Consider the following 24886-nt stretch of genomic DNA (forward strand, 5'->3'; position numbering starts at 1 on the left):
CCTTCCGTCCATTAGAGGGACCTCTATATGAATAGAGTTGAGCACTGCAGATTATTATTATTATTATCATTTATTTATATAGCACCATTGATTCCATGCTGCTGTACATGATTATCTCCATTTATAGCCTGGTGTCTGGTGAACTACAAATACCAGAATGCCTCGTCAAAAGCCAGCATGGTGTGCTGGGCAGAATTATCAATACTTCATATGATCAGTATTCAAGACCTGATCAATAACACAATTATGCCAGTTTTCCAGTGTGCAGTAGCCATGACTGAGCTTTCCTGGAACTAGACCCTCTGCTTTGGAGCTCTGCAGTTTTCATTAATATTTTGATTTTTTTTTTTCTAAAGATTCTTAAATTTAATGAGGATGTGTCATCGGGTCTAAAGTGTTCAGTTTTTTGCTCCTTTTATTCCTGCTGTCCCCCCTGAGTATTCTTTTTCTTTATTTAAATTTGAGTGTAGACGTACAGGACTTTTTATTTAGTGCTGATTTTTATGGCCTGGGGTGTGGCTCATGGGATTCTCCGGGGGCGTGTCTGTAGTCTTTCTGCGTAATTACCATTTTAGCCACACCCACTTGGCCAAACCATAAAAATTAGAACCAAATGAAAACGCTCAGATGTCTGGATCCATATGGCGGATTTTAAGAAAGAAAAAAATGGAATATTCGGGAGTAGGGTGAATAAAATAAGAGCAAAAACTGGACACTTTTGACCTGATGGATGGTTCTTTTCAAAGGGCTATTCCCATCTGAACATGTGATCAGTCACTTATCCACAAGACGTACATGCCTTCACTAATAGGGGCCCACTTATCAGTTTACCCTACAAATCTGCTAAGAAATGTCAACTTACTCAAAAACGTTGCAAATCTTATTGTTTTTATGTCGGTTCCTCCAACTTAGAAAAGTATGGCCGAGCACGACCACATAAACTAATCATAACGTACTAAAAAAGTGAAAAATGGGTGTAAATTACAACAGAAATATTCTCCAGTCAAAAATTAAAGTGCATTTCTTACTTTGGTCTGAAGATGCGTCAAATTCATAAGGAGACGGACACCTTCTTGGGAATTTAAGGCATTTTACTCCAGTGCACCTTCATCAAGATTGGAGTTTAACACTAGTCTTAATAAACTGGCCCCATAGTCTGTGCGTCTGCTGGAGATGGCCATACGCTGAGCTCAGACATCGCTGGCGGTCACACCATAGAGCATTGGGGCGGATGTCCCACCCAACGGAGCATGGCAGAATCCTTTTCTTCAGAGCGGTGAGACTTCCAGATTAGAGTAACCCTTTAGTAGATTAACATGTGCCATTGAATTATAAAGGGGTTAATCATTGCATATGGGGAGAATTATTGGCAACTTGAAAAACACAGATTTAATTTTGACGTTTGAACACTCAATTAGCATCTAAATGTACAATATAATCGTTTTAAAGGGAACCTGTCACCCCCAAAATCGAAGGTGAGCTAAGCCCACCAGCATGAGGGGCTTATCTACAGCATTCTGTAATGCTGTAGATAAGCCCCCGATGTATCCTGAAAGATGAGAAAGAGAGGTTAGGTTATACTCACCGAGGGGCGGTGCGGTCCGGTCCAATGGGCGTCGTGGTCCGGGGCCTCCCATCTTCTTACGACGACGACGTCCTCTTCTTGTCTTCACGCTGCGGCTCCTGCGCAGGCGTACTTTATCTTTCCTGTTGAGGGCAGAGCAAAGTACTGCAGTGCGCAGGCTCCGGGAAAGGTCAGAGAGGCCCAGCGCCTGCGCACTGCAGTACTTTGCTCTGTCCTCAACAGGAAAGATAAAGTACGCCTGCGCCGAAGCTGCAGCGTGAATACAAGAAGAGGACGTGTGTTGTAAATTCCGCTCTTGGGCTCCCTCCGGTGGTTGTAAGTAGCATTTTTGAGAGTTCTGCTCTTTGGCTCCCTCTTGTGGTTTTGAGTGGTATGGCTGCTTCTTGGATTTAGCTTCAGCACCTGTTTTCACTGATCGTCTTTCTGGCTCGGCTATATTAGTCTGGCCTTATCCCTTATTCAATGCCAGTTGTCAATTGTTCCTGCCTGGAGTCATTGCTCTTTGGACTTTCCTGACACTCTGACCAGTTCATCAAAGCTAAGTCCTTGCTTGTCCTTTTGCGGTTCTCTTGTTATGGACTTGTTGTTCAGCACTTTCTTTGTTTTTGCTCTTTTGTCCAGCTTATCAGTATGGATCTTTTCAGTTAAGCTAGAAGCTCTGGGCAGCAGAGTTTGCCCTCCACACCTTTAGTCAGGTGTGGAGATTTTTGCATTTCTCTGCGGTGGACTTTTTCTAGTTTTTATTACTGACCGCACAGCGTTCTGTCCTGTACTATTTTCTAGCTAGCTAGAAGTGGCCTCCTGTGCTAAATCTTCTTTCATTCTACGTATGTCATTTCCTTCTCCTCTCACAGTCATTATTTGTGGGGGCTAATCTATCCTTTGGGGATTTTCTCTGAGGCAAGATAGTTTTCCTGCTTCTATCTTTAGGGGTAGTTAGCTCTTAGGCTGTGACGAGATGCCTAGGCAGATTTAGGAGCATTCCACAGCTACTTCTAGTGTTGTGTTGAGCTTAGGGACTGCGGTCAGTATAGTTGCCACCTGCTCAGAGCTAGACGCATGTCGCTCCTTAATCACCAGATCATAACAGACGTGATTCTATGAAGATGGGAGGCCCCGGACCGGACCGCAACACCCATCGGATCGGACCGCCCACCCAGGTGAGTATAATATAACCTGTTTTCTCATCTTTCAGGATACATCGGGGGCTTATCTACAGCATTACAGAATACATTACAGAATGCTGTAGATAAGCCCCTGATGCCGGTGGGCTTAGCTCATCTTCGATTTTGGGGGTGACAGGTTCCTTTAAGGTCTCTTTGTTTTATGCCAACAGAAGAAATGGTCTTGAGAAAAAATATTTTTGCTCAATTTGTATTATTTATCACAGAGGCTATTCTGATTTAGTTCTGCAGCTTTTCCCTCTCTCCAGCTCATCCTCCTCTCCAGATATTTATCCTTTCCAGCTCATCCTCTTCTCCAGCTCATCCTCTTCTCCAGCTCATCCTCTTCTCCAGCTCATCCTCCTCTCCAGCTCATCCTTCTCTCCAGCTCATCCTTCTCTCCAGCTCATCCTTCTCTCCAGCTCATCCTTCTCTCCAGCTTTCACTTCTCCAATTCATCCTTCTGTGCAGCTATTCCCTCTCTCCAGATCCTTTCTCTTCAGATCTTCCTCCTGCCCAACTCTTTCTCCTTTCCAGCTCATCCTTCTCTCCAGCTCTTCCTCCCCTCCAGCTCTTCCTCCTCTCCAGATCTTCCTCCTCTCCAGCTCTTTCTCCTCTCCAGCTCTTCCTCCTCTCCAGCTCTTCCTCCTCTCCAGCTCTTCCTTCTCTCCAGCTCTTCCTTCTCTCCAGCTCATTCTTCTCTCCAGCTCATCCTTCTCTCCAGCTCTTCCTCCTCTCCAGCTCTTCATCCTCTCTAGCTCTTTCAGCTCTTGATCCTTTCCACTTCATCCTTCTCTCCTGCTCTTTCTCCTCCAGCTCTTACTCTTCTCATCTCCAGCTTATCCTTCTCTCCAGCTTATCCTTCTCTCCAGCTTATCCTTCTCTCCAGCTTATCCTTCTCTCCAGCTCATCCTTCTCTCCAGCTCTTTCACTTCTCCAATTCATCCTTCTGTGCAGCTATTCCCTCTCTCCAGATCCTTTCTCTTCAGATCTTCCTCCTGCCCAACTCTTTCTCCTTTCCAGCTCATCCTTCTCTCCAGCTTATCCTTCTCTCCAGCTCTTCCTCCTCTCCAGCTCTTCCTCCTCTCCAGCTCTTCCTCCTCTCCAGCTCTTCCTCCTCTCCAGCTCTTCCTCCTCTCCAGCTCATCCTTCTCTCCAGCTCATCCTTCTCTCCAGCTTTCACTTCTCCAATTCATCCTTCTGTGCAGCTATTCCCTCTCTCCAGATCCTTTCTCTTCAGATCTTCCTCCTGCCCAACTCTTTCTCCTTTCCAGCTCATCCTTCTCTCCAGCTCTTCCTCCCCTCCAGCTCTTCCTCCTCTCCAGATCTTCCTCCTCTCCAGCTCTTCCTCCTCTCCAGCTCTTCCTCCTCTCCAGCTCTTCCTCCTCTCCAGCTCTTCCTTCTCTCCAGCTCATCCTTCTCTCCAGCTCATCCTTCTCTCCAGCTCTTCCTCCTCTCCAGCTCTTCCTCCTCTCTAGCTCTTCCAGCTCTTGATCCTTTCCACTTCATCCTTCTCTCCTGCTCTTTCTCCTCCAGCTCTTACTCTTCTCATCTCCAGCTCTTCCTTCTCTCCAGCTCATCCTTCTCTCCAGCTTATCCTTCTCTCCAGCTTATCCTTCTCTCCAGCTCATCCTTCTCTCCAGCTCTTTCACTTCTCCAATTCATCCTTCTGTGCAGCTATTCCCTCTCTCCAGATCCTTTCTCCTCAGATCTTCCTCCTGCCCAACTCTTTCTCCTTTCCAGCTCATCCTTCTCTCCAGCTTATCCTTCTCTCCAGCTCTTCCTCCTCTCCAGCTCTTCCTCCTCTCCAGCTCTTCCTCCTCTCCAGCTCATCCTTCTCTCCAGCTCATCCTTCTCTCCAGCTTTCACTTCTCCAATTCATCCTTCTGTGCAGCTATTCCCTCTCTCCAGATCCTTTCTCCTCAGATCTTCCTCCTGCCCAACTCTTTCTCCTTTCCAGCTCATCCTTCTCTCCAGCTCTTCCTCCCCTCCAGCTCTTCCTCCTCTCCAGCTCTTCCTCCTCTCCAGCTCTTCCTCCTCTCTAACTCTTTCACCTCTTGCTCCTTTCCACTTTATCCTGCTCTTCCTCTTCTCTCCAGCTCTTCCTCCTCTCCAGCTCTTCCTCCTCTCTCCAGCTCTTCTTCTTCTCTGCAGCTCTTCCTCTTCTCTCCAGCTCTTCCTCTTCTCTCCAGCTCTTTCTCCTCGCCATCTTTTCCTTGCCTCCATATGGCCCTGTGTTCCTTCACACTTGTGTGGTTTTTATCTAGTTTAGTATTTCACACTTGATACATTGAATCTTTCTGATAGAAGTGTCTGGTGTCAGAATCTTTACTTACAAGAAGCAGTTGAGCAATGAGTGTGTATGTGCACAGCACCAGAAGAGGGTTCAGTTCCCTTCCAGGACAGGGGACATAAGGTCAGGTAGTGTTATCTGGGGCACATCTGTACATTTTGAGTAATTAGGTTACCGCTGCATTTGCATCTATGTCCTAGATTCTTGATATAAGGTTAGTAGGCGGCTGACAGAGATGAGCAGATAAAGGGGCTTTGAAGACAGAGCTGGCACTTCTCCACTACATCTCACAGGATAAGGTAGGTCTGATGGATTCTGCTGCAGTTTAGGTTTTACATATGTTTGACACTGTATATAAAAGAGGAATACAATGCATAGACAGTATGAGAGAAGTCTCTGAACTTTGAGATGTCTAAAGACTCCTCAGAAACTTATAAGTCTGCGACCTCCTCTCCAAACTAAGATGCTGAAGCCCCCTTCTTCTAACCTCTATCTGGGAGTCCAGTTAACAGGCGACCTATTGAGATCAATGACTCTAATGACAAAATGAAGGGGCGCAGACGCATTCAGTCCGCAGAGGCTCGGATCATGATCCCAAACTCATCAGATGAATAATGTGGACAAGGTGTAAAATTCCCAATCCTGAAAAAAAAGGATGTCAAGGTGCAACTTCTACTTCTGCGCCCTTCCTACTTGTGGGATTATATGACTTAAGGTTTTTCACATTGATTTTCTCAAATTTTATTAAATTCTTTATCATATATAATGTATATGCCAAGCCTGGGGTGATTATTTTTGTGATCTTTCCACTTACAGAAAAACTGCTGCTCTTTTCTAAAACGGTTTAAAAATACAAAAATGTGCTGCAAAAATTACCAAAAAAAAGCAACTCCAAAAAGACATGTCATAGAGATATACACAAGCAGTTTTGAAAGCAAAGCCTAAAGTCAATCCTAAAATCAATTGTCCGTAAATTCAGCATTCTATGAAAACCCCTCTAATTTGTCTTGGCATCCTTTCTCAGGACTAGGATATATATATATTTTTTTCAAAGCCACAGCCCTATATATATAATAAGGAACCTCCATTGGAGCTTTCTTGAATTAAAAAATTGTGTGATCTGGTACTTCGCTAAGACGGCATCCCCAAAAGAGAAGACATTGAGCAACTCCTGGAACTGCCGGGCAAGCATCTGTCTATGTAGCCTCTCAGTGTAGCCATATTAGATCTCATACTTTGCACTGATGAGGGGCAATATTCTGAAACACTATGTCTGCTAATTGAGATTCTGATTTGGGTAAAGGGTCGATATTGACTTGTAGAATTGCTACTTCCAATAGGTGGCGCTAGAGTTCAACTCCTCTTGCACTCTGAAAAGTCACTTTAGAGTCTGAGCTTATATCTTGTGTAACAAGGATTGCAATATAATAGAATGGAAGATACAGAAGAGCATGAGCGTTTTATGGAATGACGTTCTAGCATTTGTCCTGATGAGCAATCTTTTTTAAATGCAATCGATGCACTTCCAGCCTGATTTACTTATGGCTTCTACATGCGATTTCTCATGAGTGGTACATCAGAACGGCACATCGGGTCTCTAAAGAAAAAGTATACATTTTGTCGTTATCATTTAGAAAACATTGGAGAAATAAACCAAGAAAACAGTTGCAATAGTTTACACCCCCTGTAAATGACATGAAACCTTGTTCCAGCCATGGTTTTTGTAGAAATTGTTGCTATATTGTGAAACATAAACATTTGATTTTACTGCAGGCTTTTTCCTGCTTTTTTTTTTTTTGGAAGGCTCCGCACTGTAGCCTTTTCGCCCAATAGATGGAAGTGCGATGTTTCAGGTTTATAATTTTTCATGGATATGACAAAATAAAAAAAATTTAAAAATCCAAACACGGCCTGTGGCTGAGAGTGCTCCTGGTTTGGAATAAGGTTTGATTGGCCATCACTAGTGAGAAACAGTCTTCATGGCCAGGTAAACTCATTATATGGCCACATTCACACTAGCAGTATTTGTATTTTACATCAGTATTTATAAGCCAAAATCAGGAGATGAACAATTAGAGGAAAAGAATATAGAAACCCGTCACCAGTTCTGCATTTATCACCTACTCCTGGTTTTGGCTACAAATACTGATGTAAAATACTGACCAAATACTGATAATAGTGTGACTATAGCCTTACGGAAATATTATCGGTATGGCAGGTCCCAAGCTGACACAAAGGATCGCCAGATAATCTCAGAATTGCTGATGGACCCACCATTGGCCGGTACACTTGGTTGATGGGGGCAAGTGGGTCTTGGCTCATGGAGTTTGGAGTTGCAATTGGTCAGGCTGCCTTCTCATTGTCTGTTCATATCTGGAATTTGCAAAGAAAATGTGTATTAGCGTCCCGTAGCCTGCTGAGCATTGGACTTGCCCCCAGAACGGGATGCTGCCTGGGGCGTCACTACAGTAGGTGCAGGGGTTGCCATCACACCTGGACCCTGAAGCCTAGGGGGGGCTCAAAAAGTCCCTTAGACCTGTATAAAAAGGATCAATACTATTAAAGACTTGCAATATCCATTGGAGATTTTGAATTAGGGCCCATGAGCTTGAAGCTACGCTCCTGGACTCTGCATCACCTTCATGCATAGAGCTGAAGTGCACATGCTTAATCTCTACTCCATCATTGTCTATGGGACTGGTTGAGTGCTTTCTCCAGCAGTCCCATAGACAGTGAATGGAGCAGAGATTGAGCATGTGCACCTATGCTTCATTCAAGAGGGGACTGCAGGGTCCAATTTTTTGGGATCCCTAGGGGTCAAATGGGATAGAGGATAACTTATTATTTAGGGAATATCCATTAAATTATAGAGGAAGGGGACATATAATGTGTAAACGTTTTGGTTTAGACATCACAGGAATAGTAGGGTTTCCTGTTTATAGGGATCTTATTTGTCAAAGGCACCAAAAACTTCCCATTCTTAATTCAGGGGGGATTCAGAGCTTTGCTGGGAGGGTCTAGCAGCCATCTGGGGTCAATGTGTCCTGCTACGTCTCCCTGACGGGTCGGTGCTAATATTAGCAAGAAAGTAGCAGGAAAGTCTGCGAACAGTTTGTGACGGATGGTAGATAAGATAGGGCAAAAAGCATAATTGTCAAAAAGCCCAGAGAACAATGTGGTAAGTAGCAACAGACACTACGGAGGTGGAAATATTTGCCCCTAGCCCTGAAGCCTCTGTAGTTACTGGAGGTAGATCTGGAGGGGTCTACACACATCTATTGTAATCTCAAGAACAGGGGTGGATGTAACAATATAAGACAAGTATTGAAAAGATAATGGTCAGATTTCCTCTTTCATGAAAAGTTTCAATGAGTAATACAATAATGCAACAACGTAACATTTTACACTGTTACTTTTTCATCATCAGGATTCTTAGAATCATCTTATCTGTTCATCATAAACCTTCTGTGCTTTTTTTTATCAAGCCTACAATCTCCTACTGAAATACCGTAGATCGCACAGGAAATGGAAATGTACAAGGGTATAAATGCGGGTTCATATTGCTGTTGGATCCATCATTCTGTGCTGATTTTTTTCTGAATATATTTATAGTGAGCTGTGCTCAGGGTTCCTTTATTTGATAATAAAATTCTCATTATCTGCAGTCACCACCAGGGGGAGCTTACTGCATGCTATAACATTGAGTGTAATGTGTATAGAGTAAATAGAGTAAATGCAGAGCAAATATTATGTCAGATCTCTGCATTATCCTGCGTTTTAGCTTGTATTACAGTACAGACCTGTATTACCAATTGTGCACATTTCAGAAATTTCTCAGTATTGCTAGCTGGCGCCATGTCTGCAAAGGCTGCACTGTTGTTGCTACAGCAGGTGTTGTATAGTTACCTGGAGGAGGTGAAACTTTGAACTTTGATTATTGCAGCTCATTTGTTAATAATGTGTTTGTTGACTGTTTTGAATGACAACCAGCAGAATAGTGATTGCAGCTCTGTAGAATAAGATGTAACAAAGGATAAGTACAAGATAAGTAATGTAATATACACAGCAAGTCCTCCAACATAACAGTGCGGCTCCGGAGTATAATATTTCCTGTATTAGGCCAGGGTCACACTTACGAGTGCAATGTGAGTAACTGGCGCAAGTCTCTAGCATCAATAACCGATACATACATTACATTACTGATCCTGAGTTACATCCTGTATTATACCCCAGAGCTGCACTCACTATTCTGCTGGTGCAGTCACTGTGTACATACATTACATTACTGATCCTGAGTTACATCCTGTATTATACCCCAGAGCTGCACTCACTATTCTGCTGGTGCAGTCACTGTGTACATACATTACATTACTGATCCTGAGTTACATCCTGTATTATATCCCAGAGCTGCACTCACTATTCTGCTGGTGCAGTCACTGTGTACATACATTACATTACTGATCCTGAGTTACATCCTGTATTATACTCCAGAGCTGCACTCACTATTCTGCTGGTGCAGTCACTGTGTACATATATTACATTACTGATCCTAAGTTACATCCTGTATTATACTCCAGAGCTGCACTCACTATTCTGCTGGTGCAGTCACTGTGTACATACATTACATTACTGATCCTGAGTTACATCCTGTATTATACCCCAGAGCTGCACTCACTATTCTGCTGGTGCAGTCACTGTGTACATACATTACATTACTGATCCTGAGTTACATCCTGTATTATACCCCAGAGCTGCACTCACTATTCTGCTGGTGCAGTCACTGTGTACATACATTACATTACTGATCCTGTGTTACATCCTGTATTATACTCCAGAGCTGCACTCACTATTCTGCTGGTGCAGTCACTGTGTACATACATTACATTACTGACCCTGAGTTACATCCTGTATTATACTCCAGAGCTGCACTCACTATTCTGCTGGTGCAGTCACTGTGTACATACATTACATTACTGATCCTGAGTTACATCCTGTATTATACTCCAGAGCTGCACTCACTATTCTGCTGGTGCAGTCACTGTGTACACACATTACATTACTGACCCTGAGTTACATCCTGTATTATACTCCAGAGCAGCACTCACTATTCTGCTGGTGCAGTCACTGTGTACATACATTACATTACTGACCCTGAGTTACATCCTGTATTATACTCCAGAGCAGCACTCACTATTCTGCTGGTGCAGTCACTGTGTACATACATTACATTACTGACCCTGAGTTACATCCTGTATTATACTCCAGAGCAGCACTCACTATTCTGCTGGTGCAGTCACTGTGTACATACATTACATTACTGACCCTGAGTTACATCCTGTATTATACTCCAGAGCTGCACTCACTATTCTGCTGTTGAAGTCACTGTGTGCATTCATTACATTACAAAAATATTGGTGACTGCAGCAGTAGAATGGGGAGTGCAGCTCTGGAGAACAATGCAGGATGTTACTCTAGATCAGCACAAGATTAAAAAAAAGGATTTATTTGTAAAGTCACAGAATTTATGTTTATTTTATCTACTGTATACAGGTGAACTTGTTTTGTATCAGAAGATTTAGTGTGAGGTTCTGTGCTGCAGTTGATGATACGTTTATAATACAATTAATCATTTCCTTGATAATATTGTTATGAAGAGATACACAAGGAAGGTAACAACCGGTGTTGGATTATTGTTACATCGCTCTTTTTGTTGTTGCAGATGTTTTCGCTGCTTTTCATCATGTGATATGTGACATCCAGATATGGAAATCAAGTTTACTAAATGGAATGTAATTTGGATTTTCCATGTATTCACCATAAAATTGTCAGAAGGTGATTATTCACTTATTGTGTGGAATCGTTCCAGGTTTATATCTTGCATTTACATTCAGGCAAACTGCATCTTTTTAAACAGCCGTAGGTCCTTTTATTCCAACTTTCTGTGTTGATTCAATTCTTAGAAGGTTGTTCACGACGCAGACAATCCCATAGGGATATCCCGCAAGTTTCATTAGACGCTTCCTATCAATTCCACAGCTTCTAGTGGAGCCGCGCAGCGCAGTCTCTGTTATCTGTCAGCAGAGCTCTGCTGTGACGTCTGCGCGGACATAGTGCGAATTGTCCATTTAGAATACACTATTCTCCTGTGCAAAGTATGGACCTAGATATAACACATCCTCTATATACTGCACCACACGGGACACATCCTCTATATACTGCACCACACGGGACACATCCTCTATATACTACACCACACGGGACACATCCTCTATATACTGCACCACACGGGACACATCCTCTATATACTGCACCACACAGGACACATCCTCTATATACTACACCACACGGGGCACATCCTCTATATACTACACCACACGGGACACATCCTCTATATACTACACCACACGGGACACATCCTCTATATACTACACCACACGGGACACATCCTCTATATACTACACCACACGGGACACATCCTCTATATACTGCACCACACGGGACACATCCTCTATATACTGCACCACACGGGACACATCCTCTATATACTACACCATACGGGACACATCCTCTATATACTACACCACACGGGACACATCCTCTATATACTACACCATACGGGACACATCCTCTATATACTACACCACACGGGACACATCCTCTATATACTACACCACACGGGGCACATCCTCTATATACCACACCACACGGGACACATCCTCTATATACTACACCACACGGGACACATCCTCTATATACTACACCACACGGGACACATCCTCTATATACTACACCACACGGGACACATCCTCTATATACTGCACCACACGGGACACATCCTCTATATACTGCACCACACGGGACACATCCTCTATATACTACACCACACGGGACACATCCTCTATATACTACACCACACGGGACACATCCTCTATATACTACACCACACGGGGCACATCCTCTATATACCACACCACACGGGACACATCCTCTATATACTACACCACACGGGACACATCCTCTATATACTACACCACACGGGACACATCCTCTATATACTGCACCACACGGGACACATCCTCTATATACTGCACCACACGGGACACATCCTCTATATACTACACCACACGGGACACATCCTCTATATACTACACCACACCGGACACATCCTCTATATACTACACCACACGGGACACATCCTCTATATACTACACCACACGGGACACATCCTCTATATACTACACCACACGGGGCACATCCTCTATATACCACACCACACGGGACACATCCTCTATATACTACACCACACGGGACACATCCTCTATATACTACACCACACGGGACACATCCTCTATATACTACACCACACGGGGCACATCCTCTATATACCACACCACACGGGACACATCCTCTATATACTGCACCACACGGGACACATCCTCTATATACTACACCACACAGAAGAGCTAACCGATCCTTTTCATTGATGGCGCATTGTGTAACATTTATAGTTTTCTCTTGATGTCACTTCTTTTTGCAGGTTTGGCATCAATTAAGGGAGACCTGATATTTAGACCGGCCTCATTAGTGTCAGTAGGAACTAACGTTACAATAATCTGCACCAATAAGCTGGTAACCTGCACTGGCTTTAGTACATTTAAATTTGAAGTAAATGAAGTTGTGAGGAGTCCAGATTGGCAGAACCACACGACGTCCATGATTCAGCTCACTCACATCAGAGAAGATCACCGTGTGATTTGTTACATTGAATGTCAGGGATATCGGCATGTCATCAATATGAAGGAGCTACAGGTGGGACGTAAGTGTTCTGTCTAATACTTGTCGTTATGAGGTCACACACTGTATGTTCTGTGCAGGACAATATCTTTTGCAGCATTTTCTGTGTCATAATGTGTAAACTTGCACCTGCTTTCTGTCTGTTTTCTGTACTGTTGATAAATGTTACTTTATGTCTTATTGTATCATCTTTTCCTTCTTGTAGCAAATAATCAGAACCATACAATTTACATTTTTTTTTAAATAAAGTTTATAAAAACCGTGAATTATACTGATCTTGTTATTCAGCCATTGCACTTTGACCTACAGTCTCTATATATAATATGATGCCCCACAGTCCCCACACACAATATGATGTCCCTACAGTCCCCCCACACAATATGTCCCTACAGTCCCCCCACACATGATGCTTCCACAGTCCCCACACACAATATGATGCCCCCACAGTCCCCACACATAGCATGATGCCCTCCCTCACAGTATGAGACCCCACACACAGTATGATGTCGCACTTTTTCCTGGTCTGTTAAAGAACAATGAGGGATGATCCTGCTGCAGCCACTTGTTTTACAGCCAGGTCTATGGGACAGAGGAAACAAATGGCTGATTACATGCGACACACTGAACAAAAGACAGGATAGAATCATAAGGAGGGAAAAAGAAAAATTACTTGGATTTTATGTTCACATATTTTTTACTTTTTCATTATTAATAGGATTCATATTTGTAACTGCTTTTACCATTCCTATAAACTGTGCACACATGTTTCTTTAATGTTTATTTTTTCTCTATTTTTTTTATTTTACATCCTCTAGTTTTATTTTATATCATATTAAAAGTACATAAAATGTACAGCAAAAAAAACAACAACAAAAATGCAAAAAGAGCATTGTTTTAACTGCCCAAGTGTCCCAACTGGGAACCTTTATGGGGGATAGAACTTTGCGTATGTGCGAAATCATTCCTTATACAGGTTCCTGAGTGGGTCATGGAAATTGTTGCCTAAAATCTGAGTTTTGTATATAGGGAAACTACAGAAATGACAAGGCAGAAGTGAGGACCTACAGCGTAGTGGACCCTCCTTTTGTCTGCATTATTCTTTAACCCCTTAAGCCCCGAGGGTGGTTTGCACGTTAATGACCGGGCCAATTTTTACAATTCTGACCACTGTCCCTTTATGAGGTTATAACTCTGGAACGCTTCAACGGATCTTGGCGATTCTGACATTGTTTTCTCGTGACATATTGTACTTCATTTTAGTAGTAACATTTATTCGATATAACTTGCGTTTATTTGTGAAAAAAACGGAAATTTGGCGAAAATTTAGAAAGTTTCGCAATTTTCCAACTTTAAATTTTTATGCCCTTAAATCACAGAGATATCTCACGCAAAATACTTAATAAGTAACATTTCCCACATGTCTACTTTACATCAGCACAATTTTGGAACCAAAATTTTTTTTTGTTAGGGAGTTATAAGGGTTAAAAGTTGACCAGCAATTTCTCATTTTTACAACACCATTTTTTTTTAGGGACCACATCTCATTTGATGTCATTTTGAGGGGTCTATATGATAGAAAATACCCAAGTGTGAGACCATTCTAAAAACTGCACCCCTCAAGGTGCTCAAAACCACATTCAAGAAGTTTATTAACCCTTCAGGGGTTTCACAGGAATTTTTGGAATGTTTAAATAAGAATGAATATTTAACTTTTTTTCACACAAAATTTATTTCAGCTCCAATTTGTTTTATTTTACCAAGGGTAACAGGATAAAATGGATGCCAAACATTGTTGTACAATCTGTACTGAGTACGCTGATAGCCCATATGTGGGAGTAAACCACTGTTTGGGCGCATGGCAGAGCTCGGAAGGGAAGGAGCGCCATTTGACTTTTAAATGCAAAATTGACAGGAATTGAGATGGGACACCATGTTGCGTTTGGAGAGCCACTGATGTGCCTAAACATTGAAACCCCCCCACAAGTGACACCATTTTGGAAAGTAGACACCCTAAGGAACTTATCTAGATGTGTGGTGACCACTTTGACCCACCAATTGCTTCACAGAAGTTTATAATGCAGAGCCGTAAAAATAAAAAATCATATTTTTTCACAAAAATGATCTTTTCGCCCCCAATTTTTTATTTTCCCAAGAGTAAGAGAAGAAATTGGACCTCAAAAATTGTTGGCCAATTTGTCCTGAGTACGCTGATACCCCATATATGGGTGTAAACCATTGTTTGGGCGTATGGCAGAGCTCGGAAGGGAAGGAGCGCCATTTGACTTTTCAATGCAAAATTGACTGGAATTGAGATGGGACGCCATGTTGCGTTTGGAGAGCCCCTGATGTGCCTAAACATTGGAACCCCTCACAAGTGACACCATTTTGGAAAGTAGACCCCTTAAGGAACTTATCTAGATGTGTGGTGAGCACTTTGACCCAACAAGTGCTTCACAGAAGTTTATAATGCAGAGCCGTAAAAATAAAAAATCTTATTTTTTCACAAAAATGATCTTTTCGCCCCCAATTTTTTATTTTCCCAAGGGTAAGAGAAGAAATTAGACCACAAAAGTTGTTGTGCAATTTGTCCTGAGTGCGACGATACCCCATATGTGGGGGTAAACCACTTTTTGGGTGCATAGCAGAGCTCGGAAGGGAAGGAGCGCCATTTGACTTTTCAATGCAAAATTGACTGGAATTAAGTTGGGACGCCATGTTGGTTTGGAGAGCCCCTGATGTGCCTAAACATTAAAACCCCCCACAAGTGACACCATTTTGGAAACTAGACCCCATAAGGAACTTATCTAGATGTGTTTTGAGAGCTTTGAACCCCCAAATGTTTCACTACAGTTTATAACGCAGAGCCGTTAAAATAATTTTTTTTTTTTTTCGCAAAAATTATTTTTTAGCCCCCAGTTTTGTATTTTCACAAGGGTAACATAATAAATTGGACCCCAAAAGTTGTTGTCCAATTTGTCCTGAGTACGCTGATACCCCATATGTGGGGGGGAACCACTGTTTGGGCGCATGGCAGAGCTCGGAAGGGAAGGAGCGCCATTTGGAATGCAGACTTAGATGGATTGGTCTGCAGGAGTCACGTTGCATTTGCAGAGCCCCTGATGTACCCAAACAGTACAAACCCCCCACAAGTGACCCCATATTAGAAACTAGACCTCCCAAGGAACTTATCTAGATGTGTTGTGAGAACTTTGAACCCCTAAGTGTTTCACTACAGTTTATAACGCAGAGCCGTGAAAATAAAAATTCTTTTTTTTTTTCACAAAAATGATTTTTTAGCCCCCAGCTTTGTATTTTTTCAAGGGTAACAGAATAAATTGGACCCCAAAAGTTGTTGTTCAATTTGTCCTGAGTACGCTGATACCCCGTATGTGGGGGGGAACCACTGTTTGGGCGCATGGCAGAGCTCGGAAGGGAAGGAGCGCCATTTGGAATGCAGACTTAGATGGATTGGTCTGCAGGCGTCACGTTGCATTTGCAGAGCCCCTGATGTACCCAAACAGTAGAAACCACCCACAAGTGACCCCATATTGAAACTAGACCTCCCATGGAACTTATCTAGATGTGTTGTGAAAACTTTGAACCCCCAAGTGTTTCACTACAGTTTACAACGCAGAGCCGTGAAAATAAAAAATCCTTTTTTTTCCCACAAAAATGATTTTTAGCCCCCCAAATTTTTATTTTCCCAAGGATAACAAGAGAACTTGGACCCAAAAAGTTGTTGTCCAATTTGTCTCGAGTACGATGATACCCCATATGTTGGGGTAAACCCCTGTTTGGGCGCACGGGAGAGCTCGGAAGTGAAGGAGCACTGTTTTACTTTTTCAATGCAGAATTGGCTGGAATTGAGATCGGACGCCATGTCGCGTTTGGAGAGCCCCTGATGTGTCTAAACAGTGGAAACCCCCAATTATAACTGAAACCCTAATCCAAACGCACCCCTAACCCTAATCCCAACTGTAACCCTAACCACACACCTAACCCTGACACACCCCTAATTCTAATCCCAACCCTAATCCCAACCGTAAATGTAATACAAACCCTAACCCTAACCCTAGCCCTAACCCTAGCCCTAACCCTAACCCTAATGGGAAAATGGAAATAAATACATTTTTTTTAATTTTATTATTTTTCCCTAAGGCTAGGTTCACATTGCATTAGGGAAATCCGTTTAGCACTAGCGGATTGCGCTAACGCAATGTCTTTTTAGGTGTCGTGTTTAGTGGTCGCGTTAACGTCCCCGCTCTGGAAGATCGGGGAGCGGACCTCGGGCGCGCCGCGGACGCTGCAAGCAGCGTCTGAGGCGCGCCACAAAAGAACGGCACCTTGCTAGCGCGAGCCGAAAATGGCACGCTCTAGCGATGCGCTACACCCGAAAATCACATTGCTGTCAATGGTTGTGCTAACGGACCCGTTGCACGGCGTTAATTGTGACATTTTCGCCGTGCAACGCTGTCCGTTAGCGTTAACCCATTAACGCAATGTGAACCTAGCCTAACTAAGGGGGTGATGAAGGGGGGTTTGATTTACTTTTATAGCGAGTTTTTTATATCGGATTTTTATGATTGGCAGCCGTCACACACTAAAAGACGCTTTTTATAGCAAAAAAGTTTTTGCGTCTCCACATTTTGAGACCTATAATTTTTCCATATTTTGGTCCACAGAGTCATGTGAGGTCTTGTTTTTTGCGGGACGAGTTGACGTTTTTATCGGTTACATTTTCGGACATGTGACAGTTTTTGATCGCTTTTTATTCCGATTTTTTGTGAGGCAGAATGACCAAAAACCAGCTATTCATGAATTTCTTTTGGGGGAGGCGTTTATACCGTTCCGCGTTTGGTAAAATTGATGAAGCAGTTTTATTCTTCGGGTCAGTACGATTACAGCGATACCTCATTTATATCATTTTTTTTATGTTTTGGCGCTTTTATACGATAAAAGCTATTTTATAGAAAAAATAATTATTTTGGCATCGCTTTATTCTCAGGACTATAACTTTTTTATTTTTTTGGTTATGATGCTATATGGCGGCTCGTTTTTTGCGGGACAAGATGACGTTTTCAGAGGTACCATGGTTATTTATATCCGTCTTTTTGATCGCGTGTTATTCCACTTTTTGTTCAGCGTTATGATAATAAAGCGTTGTTTTTTGGCTCGTTTTTTTTTTTTTTTTCTTACGGTGTTCACTGAAGGGGTTAACTAGTGGGCCAGTTTTATAGGTCGGGTCGTTACGGACGCGGCGATACTAAATATGTGTACTTTTATTGTTTTTTTTGTTTTTTTTTTATGTAAAGAAATGTATTTATGGGAATAATATTTTTTTTTTTCTGCTTTATTTAGGAATTTTTTTTTTATTTTTTTTTACAAGTGTGGAAATTTTTTTTTTTACTTTTTCACTTTGTCCCAGGGGGGGACATCACAGATCACCGATCTGACAGTGTGCACAGCACTCTGTTAGATCGGTGATCTGACATACAGCCGGGCAGGATTAGAGCTGCAGCTGCAGCCTGATCCTGACCCGGAAGTGCTCCCTGCAGGACCCGGATGCAGCCCGGCGGCCATTTTGGATCCGGGGACTGCAGGGAGAAGACGCTCGGTACACGGTGAGCACATCACCGTGTACCGATCGTCTCAGGGAAGCCCGCAGGGAGCCCTCTCCCTGCGCGATGCTTCCCTGCACCGCCGGCACACCGCGATCATCTTTGATCGCGGTGTGCCGGGGGTTAATGTGCCGGGAGCGGTCCGTGACCGCTCCTGGCACATAGTGCCGGATGTCAGCTGCGATAGGCAGCTGACACCCGGCCGCGATCGGCCGCGCTCCCCCCGTGAGCGCGGCCGATCGCATATGACGTACTATCCCGTCCATGGGAATTAAGTCCCAGGTCACCTGGACGGGATAGTACGTCATATGGGATTAAGGGGTTAAAGGGACTCTGTCACCTGAATTTGGAGGGAACAATCTTCAGCCATGGAGGCGGAGTTTTCGGGCGTTTGATTCACCCTTTCCTTACCCGCTGGCTGCATGCTGGCTGCAATATTGGATTGAAGTTCATTCTCTGTCCTCCGTAGTACACGCCTGCGCAAGGCAAGATTGCAGCCTGCGGGTAAGGAAAGGGTGAATCAAACACCCGAAAACCCCACCCCTATGGCTGAAAATTGTTCCCTCCAAATTCAGGTGACAGTCTCTTTAATACATAGTAACATACGGTACTTAGCAAGGCGGAAAAGCCATTTGTCCATCCAGTTCAGCCTATATTCCGTCAGAATAAATCCCCAGATCTACGTCCTTCTAAAGAACCTAATATAACCGTAAGATACAATATTGTTACGCTCCAGTAATATAGATATAATACATATATATTTGATTCAATTTTCTTTCACCAACACAGATCCCCCCGACCGACCTATAAATGTTCAATGTCGAGTGGAAGAGTTTTCTACAGAGATGAAATGTGAATGGGACAAAGGACGGATTACAGGATTACCCACTCGCTATGAAGTGCATTTAAAGAAGTAAGGTTTTTTTTTCAAATGGACTTTTGATAATGTCTCTTGTTGGATTTTCATGTAGGGGAGGTACAACCTCTGCATAACATGTGGTGGGTGTTTGGTGCCATTTTTCAGGTTTCCCACTTTTTAATAACTTTGTTTTTTTTTTTTGCTTTTTTGTTAATAAAATTTTGTACGTTTTATAATTATTGGTTCTTGTGCACACTTTTTTCTTTCTGATTTTATTTTGCAAACTGCCCCAGGTCTCTCACATTTGAAGGCGTCTTCTCCCAACAGCAATGTTAAGATCTCTCCACAGGTGATCAATGGGCTTTAGATCCGGACTCATTGCAGTCACTTCAGAACTCTCCAGCGCTTTGTTTCAATCCATTTCTGTGAGCTTCCTGAAGTATGTTTGGGGTTATTGTCCTGCTTGAAGACCCATGCCCTAGGACACAAACCCAGCTTTCAGACTCCGGGCACTACATTGTGACCCAAAATCCTTTGGTAATCTTCAGATTTCATGATGTCTTGCACACAGTCAAGGCACCAGTGCCAGAGGCAGGAAAACAACCCCAAAACATCTGTGACCCTCCACCATGTTTGACTGTAGGTACTGTGTCCTTTTCTTTGTAGACCTCATTTCATTTTCGGTAAACGGTAAAATGATGTGCTTTACCAAAAAGCTCTATCTTGGTCTCATCTGTTCACAAGACAGATTCTCAGAAGGATTTTGGCTTACTCACGTACATTTTGTCAAAACTGCAATCTAGATTTTTTTAGGTCTCTGTGTCAGCAGATCGGTTCTCCTGCCATAGCATTTCTTTCACATGTGGACGGATATTTTGCGCTGACACTGATGCACCCTGAGCCTGCAGGACAGCTTGAATTTCTTTGGACCTTGATTGGAGCTGCTTATCCACCATCCGGACAATCCTGTGTTGCAACCTTTCATCAATTTCTCTCCGCCGTCCACTTCTAGGGAGATTAGCTACAGTACCATGGGTTGCAAATTTCTTGATTATGTTGTGCACCGTGGACAAAGGAGCATCAAACTCTCTGCAGATGGACTTGTAACCTTGAAATTGTTGATATAGTTCAACAATTTTGGTTCTCAAGTCCTCAGACCGTTCTCTTCTCTTCTTTCTGTTCTTCACGCTTAGTGTGGCACACAGACACACAATGCAAAGATTGAGTCAACTTCTCTCTTTTTATCTGGTTTCAGGTGTGATTTTCATATTACCCACACCTGTTGCTTGCTACAGGTGAGTTAGAACGAGCATCACATGCTTGAAACAAATTTCTTTACCCAGAATTTGGAAAGGTGGCAACAATTTTGTGCAGACCATTTTTAAAGTTTTGTGTGAAATTATGTGCAATTTGCCTTTTTCTCATGTTTTGTTGTTGTTCCAATCAGGTACGGACTGGGGCTGAAATTCAGCCCTGGCATTTGAAATCACACAGGCCCATCCCCAAAACACCAGATGGGATATATTACTAAGATTATCCAGCGTGGAAGAAAGCAAGATTTACTACAAGACCAATATTTCTAATGATACCTCTGTTACAACTCTTAACAGTATGGGTGTCTTGAGAACACGGATTCTGTTAATAACGTAGCAGGCAAGGAGGCCCACAACCAGACAGTCATTTGCCAGAATTGCCAGATGGCCAGTCCAGCCCTGGTTCCAATACACATAAAGGAAATAAACTTGTGTAATTGCAATAATTTTCTGTTGAAATATTTCATATTCTGGAACAATTTCAAGGGTGCCAATGACTATATATTGAGACAAGGAAGAAGTACTATCACTGTCATTTCCATTTACAAGGAAAGATTGAGAGGCAATATTATGTGTGTCTATATCATTTACATGGGGAGGCAGTACTGTCTATGTCTGTATAGTTTACGTGTAAAATCAAGGAGGCAGTACTGTCTGTGTCTATATAATTTATATAGAGAGACAAGGAAGCGGTAGTATCTGTGCCTATCTTCTTTACGTGCACAGACTGGATTGTACTACTATATTCACCTGTATCATTCATATTGAAGTACAGGACAGCAGTGATGTGTCTGTGTCATAAACCTGTAGAGACCGGGAGGTAGTACTATCTGTTCCTATGTCATTTACATAGACAAAGAGGGAGGCAGCACTATCTATGCCAATATTATTTACATGGAGGAACAGGACAGTTGTACTATCTGTACCTGTAAAATAAATAGATATAGATAGATATATATATATATATATATATATATATATACACACTTTTTCAATATTCAATCATTAATACTTATTTTAATAATACTTGATATCCCCTTTAACTTTCTGCCAGATCCCTCAACAGATTGCAGCTGATCACAGAGGGTCCAAGTTGCAGGGGACATGGCCATCAGGGTGAAAGGAAGTCTCCAAAAAAACCAGAACGTGTATGTGAAACAGTTTAGTAGATCGTTCTGTTCTTCATTTGCCGCCGTCACCTCGTTTGCAGACAGGCAACAAAGCAGCAAATTCCCGAACATGTTACCTTCTGGTTTACGCTTTGGTCCGGTGCACAATGTGATCCGGCTCAGCGTGTGTTACATTTACCGCCATGTCGTACATTATTACATTAGCTGATGCATTGATCTCCGTCCTCTGAGTTTTATTTTTCATCTTCATAAAAGTGATTAAATCTCTATAGAACTTAAAAGGAAACATTCAGCAATTAGAGCGAAAAGTTATCGTCTTCCATCAGAACAAAGAACGACATTTACTGAAAATCAAGTCATATATTTTTAGACCACGATAATAAGTTAATAAGGAATCCAGGCAAGCATAGAATGTTCTAGAAATAAACTTACAAGTAAAGATCGCACTTTCATTATTAGCCGCCTGTTATGGCCTCATGCACACGGCAGAGCCACGAGCCCGGATGTCCCACGCCGTGCAGAACCTTATGACTTCTAGGTCACCCATGTGCTACATACACATACGTGAGAGCTTGTGACACTTCTCCTCCATTGGCTGAACTGAGATCAGGTCATTCTGGCAAATCAGAAGATAGATCTTAGAACAATATCAGGTAGACGATTGGCTGACTTTAGATTGATCACTACTACAAAGATATGTAATAGGTATTAAATACATACATAGTTGTCAGATGCAGCGATGTCCAGATGTTATGAGACTGACATAAATTTGGATTATCACAAAGGCTACGCTCACATTTGCGGTGCGTCGGGCGCAACCGCAGCGACGCATGCGTCATGCGCCCTATATTTAACATGGGGGCGCATGGACATGCGTTGTCTTGCGCTTTGTGACGCATGCGTCTTTTTTGGCGGAAGCGTCAGGGCGCAGAGGATGCAGCAAGTTGCATTTTTTTTTGCGTCCAAAGTCGGCCAAAAATGGACACATGCGTCACAAAACAATGCGTTTTTGCATGCGTTTTGCATGCGTTGTGTCACCGACGCAACACACAACAACGCAAATGTGAACGTAGCCAAAGTTCGCTGCTCCAAAGTTGGATTAGATGAATTGCAAAAAATAGCAAAGTCATTCCTTGCCATGAAAATGTATTTAATCACAATAACCCAATTAAAAGACAGTGATTCAATTGCCGTGAAGAGGATACTGCGCGCCCAAGAAAGTCCAGCAAGTGCCGGCACCATCTTGTAAAGAGGATTCACCTACGGGGTTGGTTCAGCACCAGCGCAGAGCTTGCTCAGGAATGGCAGCAGGCAGGCGTCAGCACATATGCACGCACCGTGGAGCCGAGGAGTTGGAGGCTGCCAGGAGTCAAGATGGGCAGCAAGGAAGCCACTTCTGTCCAAGAATAAAACCTCAAGGACAGCCTGACATTCTGCAGGACGTACAGGGATTGCACTGCAGAGGACTGGAGTAGAGTCAGACATCATGAAGAATGATCGTCCGCAGAAGATAAAACGTACACTGCCATGAGTCCTGTGACTGCTGACATTAAAGCATCCTGAAACCACTCGTGTGTGGGGGCTTCTCACTTATGGAGGGGGCTTTTCAGAAATTTGCCTCAGAACACAGCCATGAATAAAGAATGGAAACTAAACCTCCTCTAAACAGCCCAGGAGCAATGTGATGGTGCCAATGTATGACGGAGACCACGTCACAAGGCAAAAATGAAAACTAAGTGGCTCTGGGAACAAAACTTTGAAAGTTTGGGTTTATGGCCAAGAGACTCAGCAGATCTCAACCAATCTGGATCTGGATCCAGTTAGCAAATAACCGATCTGTTACAAATGAAAGAAAAATGGATGACTGATTAACGGATCCGTTTTCCATAGACTTCAATGTTAAAAAAACAATATTTAAAAATAAACTAAAAAGTTGTGGATGCGTAACTTTTTCGTCAATGGATTGCTGCTGGATCCCTTGTAACTGATGATTACTGGACATGTGAACACAGCCTTAGACTGACCTCCAATAGTATACTACGAAAAACTAACAGAATAAAGCAAGTGTGAATATGCGCAAACTGCCATGACTGCATTACCTACCAACAAAAGAATACAGGAAGTGCCAAGATGTCAGCAAACATCAGATTCCCAGATCTCCATGTTATAGGTGTATTCTATATAGCAGTAATGCAGTCCAAACGTTATATATTCAATGGTCACCTGCTTTGGAGGTGGTAGTGGCCCCCTTACCTCTTGGGCCCCTGTGCGGTTGCACCAATGCTATGTCCGCCCCTGGGTGAATGTGTCTCCTGTCTGTGCCTATGTCTGAATGCGGCTGGAGCTTCAGGATGGATTGAACCAATCATAGTGACTATTGTACAGAAGTGAATGGAAGGTCCTGGAGGTCCTAGGAGAAGAAGCTGCTATATTATGTAAAAGGACAAATTGATTAAATATTCCTTTTTCAGACACAATAAATTCACAAGAGAAACTTGACCTTCTCATAGTGCAATACAAATATTAATGATATCTTTCTTGTATATTCATCCTTTAGTCTGCAGACAGGAGAAGACGTCGCTGCCAGCACGAATGAGTCCGTTGTGACTTTCCCTATGAATTTGACTCAGAATGAGACGCATCAGATTCAGATTTTTGCTGTGAATCAACTGAATCAAAGCGAATCAGAGACTGAAAAATTCCATCTGGCAGAAATAGGTAACAGCGATTCTCCATCCCCAGCAGTTATCGGATCTGTCACCTACACGATGAAAGCAGAAACAATGTCATCTCTGAAGTTACTGACGTCTGCAGGAAGCAATAGTCCCCTGGTGTGTATGGGCGCAAAGGGGAAACCTCAGACTCATGTAGCATGGGGAGCCATGGGGGGAGGCGGCACACATCAGGGGGGCTGCATCACCAATTTAGGAAATTGGGAAGTTTTGTGATTTTGTTTTTCAGATTTGGGAGAGAACATTTGTGGTAGTCAGCCGGGCACCAATAATCAGCCCAAACCCTCCTAGAGAAGACAAAAGTTGATAATTATTAATAATAAGTTACATGTACCTGAAATAATATAATTACACCTCCCCCCCGAGCCCTCGTACAGCTGCAGCAATGGAGGGGCCGAG

General features: G+C 42.8%; 1 protein-coding gene across 4 annotated transcripts in view; it reads left to right on the plus strand.

The window, feature by feature from the left end:
• Window positions 1-24886, plus strand: part of IL23R (interleukin 23 receptor) — a 54202-nt gene that overhangs the window by 6419 nt on the left and 22897 nt on the right. For 3 of the 4 annotated variants that reach the window (XM_069738227.1, XM_069738224.1, XM_069738225.1), the window contains exons 2-5: window positions 10761-10873; window positions 12579-12857; window positions 19243-19366; window positions 24313-24473. In XM_069738227.1, the coding sequence (XP_069594328.1) occupies window positions 10804-10873; window positions 12579-12857; window positions 19243-19366; window positions 24313-24473 (634 nt within the window). In that variant the 5' untranslated portion in view covers window positions 10761-10803. Of the gene's footprint in view, window positions 1-5278; window positions 5341-10760; window positions 10874-12578; window positions 12858-19242; window positions 19367-24312; window positions 24474-24886 lie in introns of those variants that run through there. The other variant, XM_069738226.1, reaches the window with a different exon arrangement.

This window comes from Ranitomeya imitator, chromosome 8 (assembly GCF_032444005.1).
Source record: "Ranitomeya imitator isolate aRanImi1 chromosome 8, aRanImi1.pri, whole genome shotgun sequence".
NCBI classification, from domain to species: Eukaryota; Metazoa; Chordata; class Amphibia; order Anura; family Dendrobatidae; genus Ranitomeya; species Ranitomeya imitator.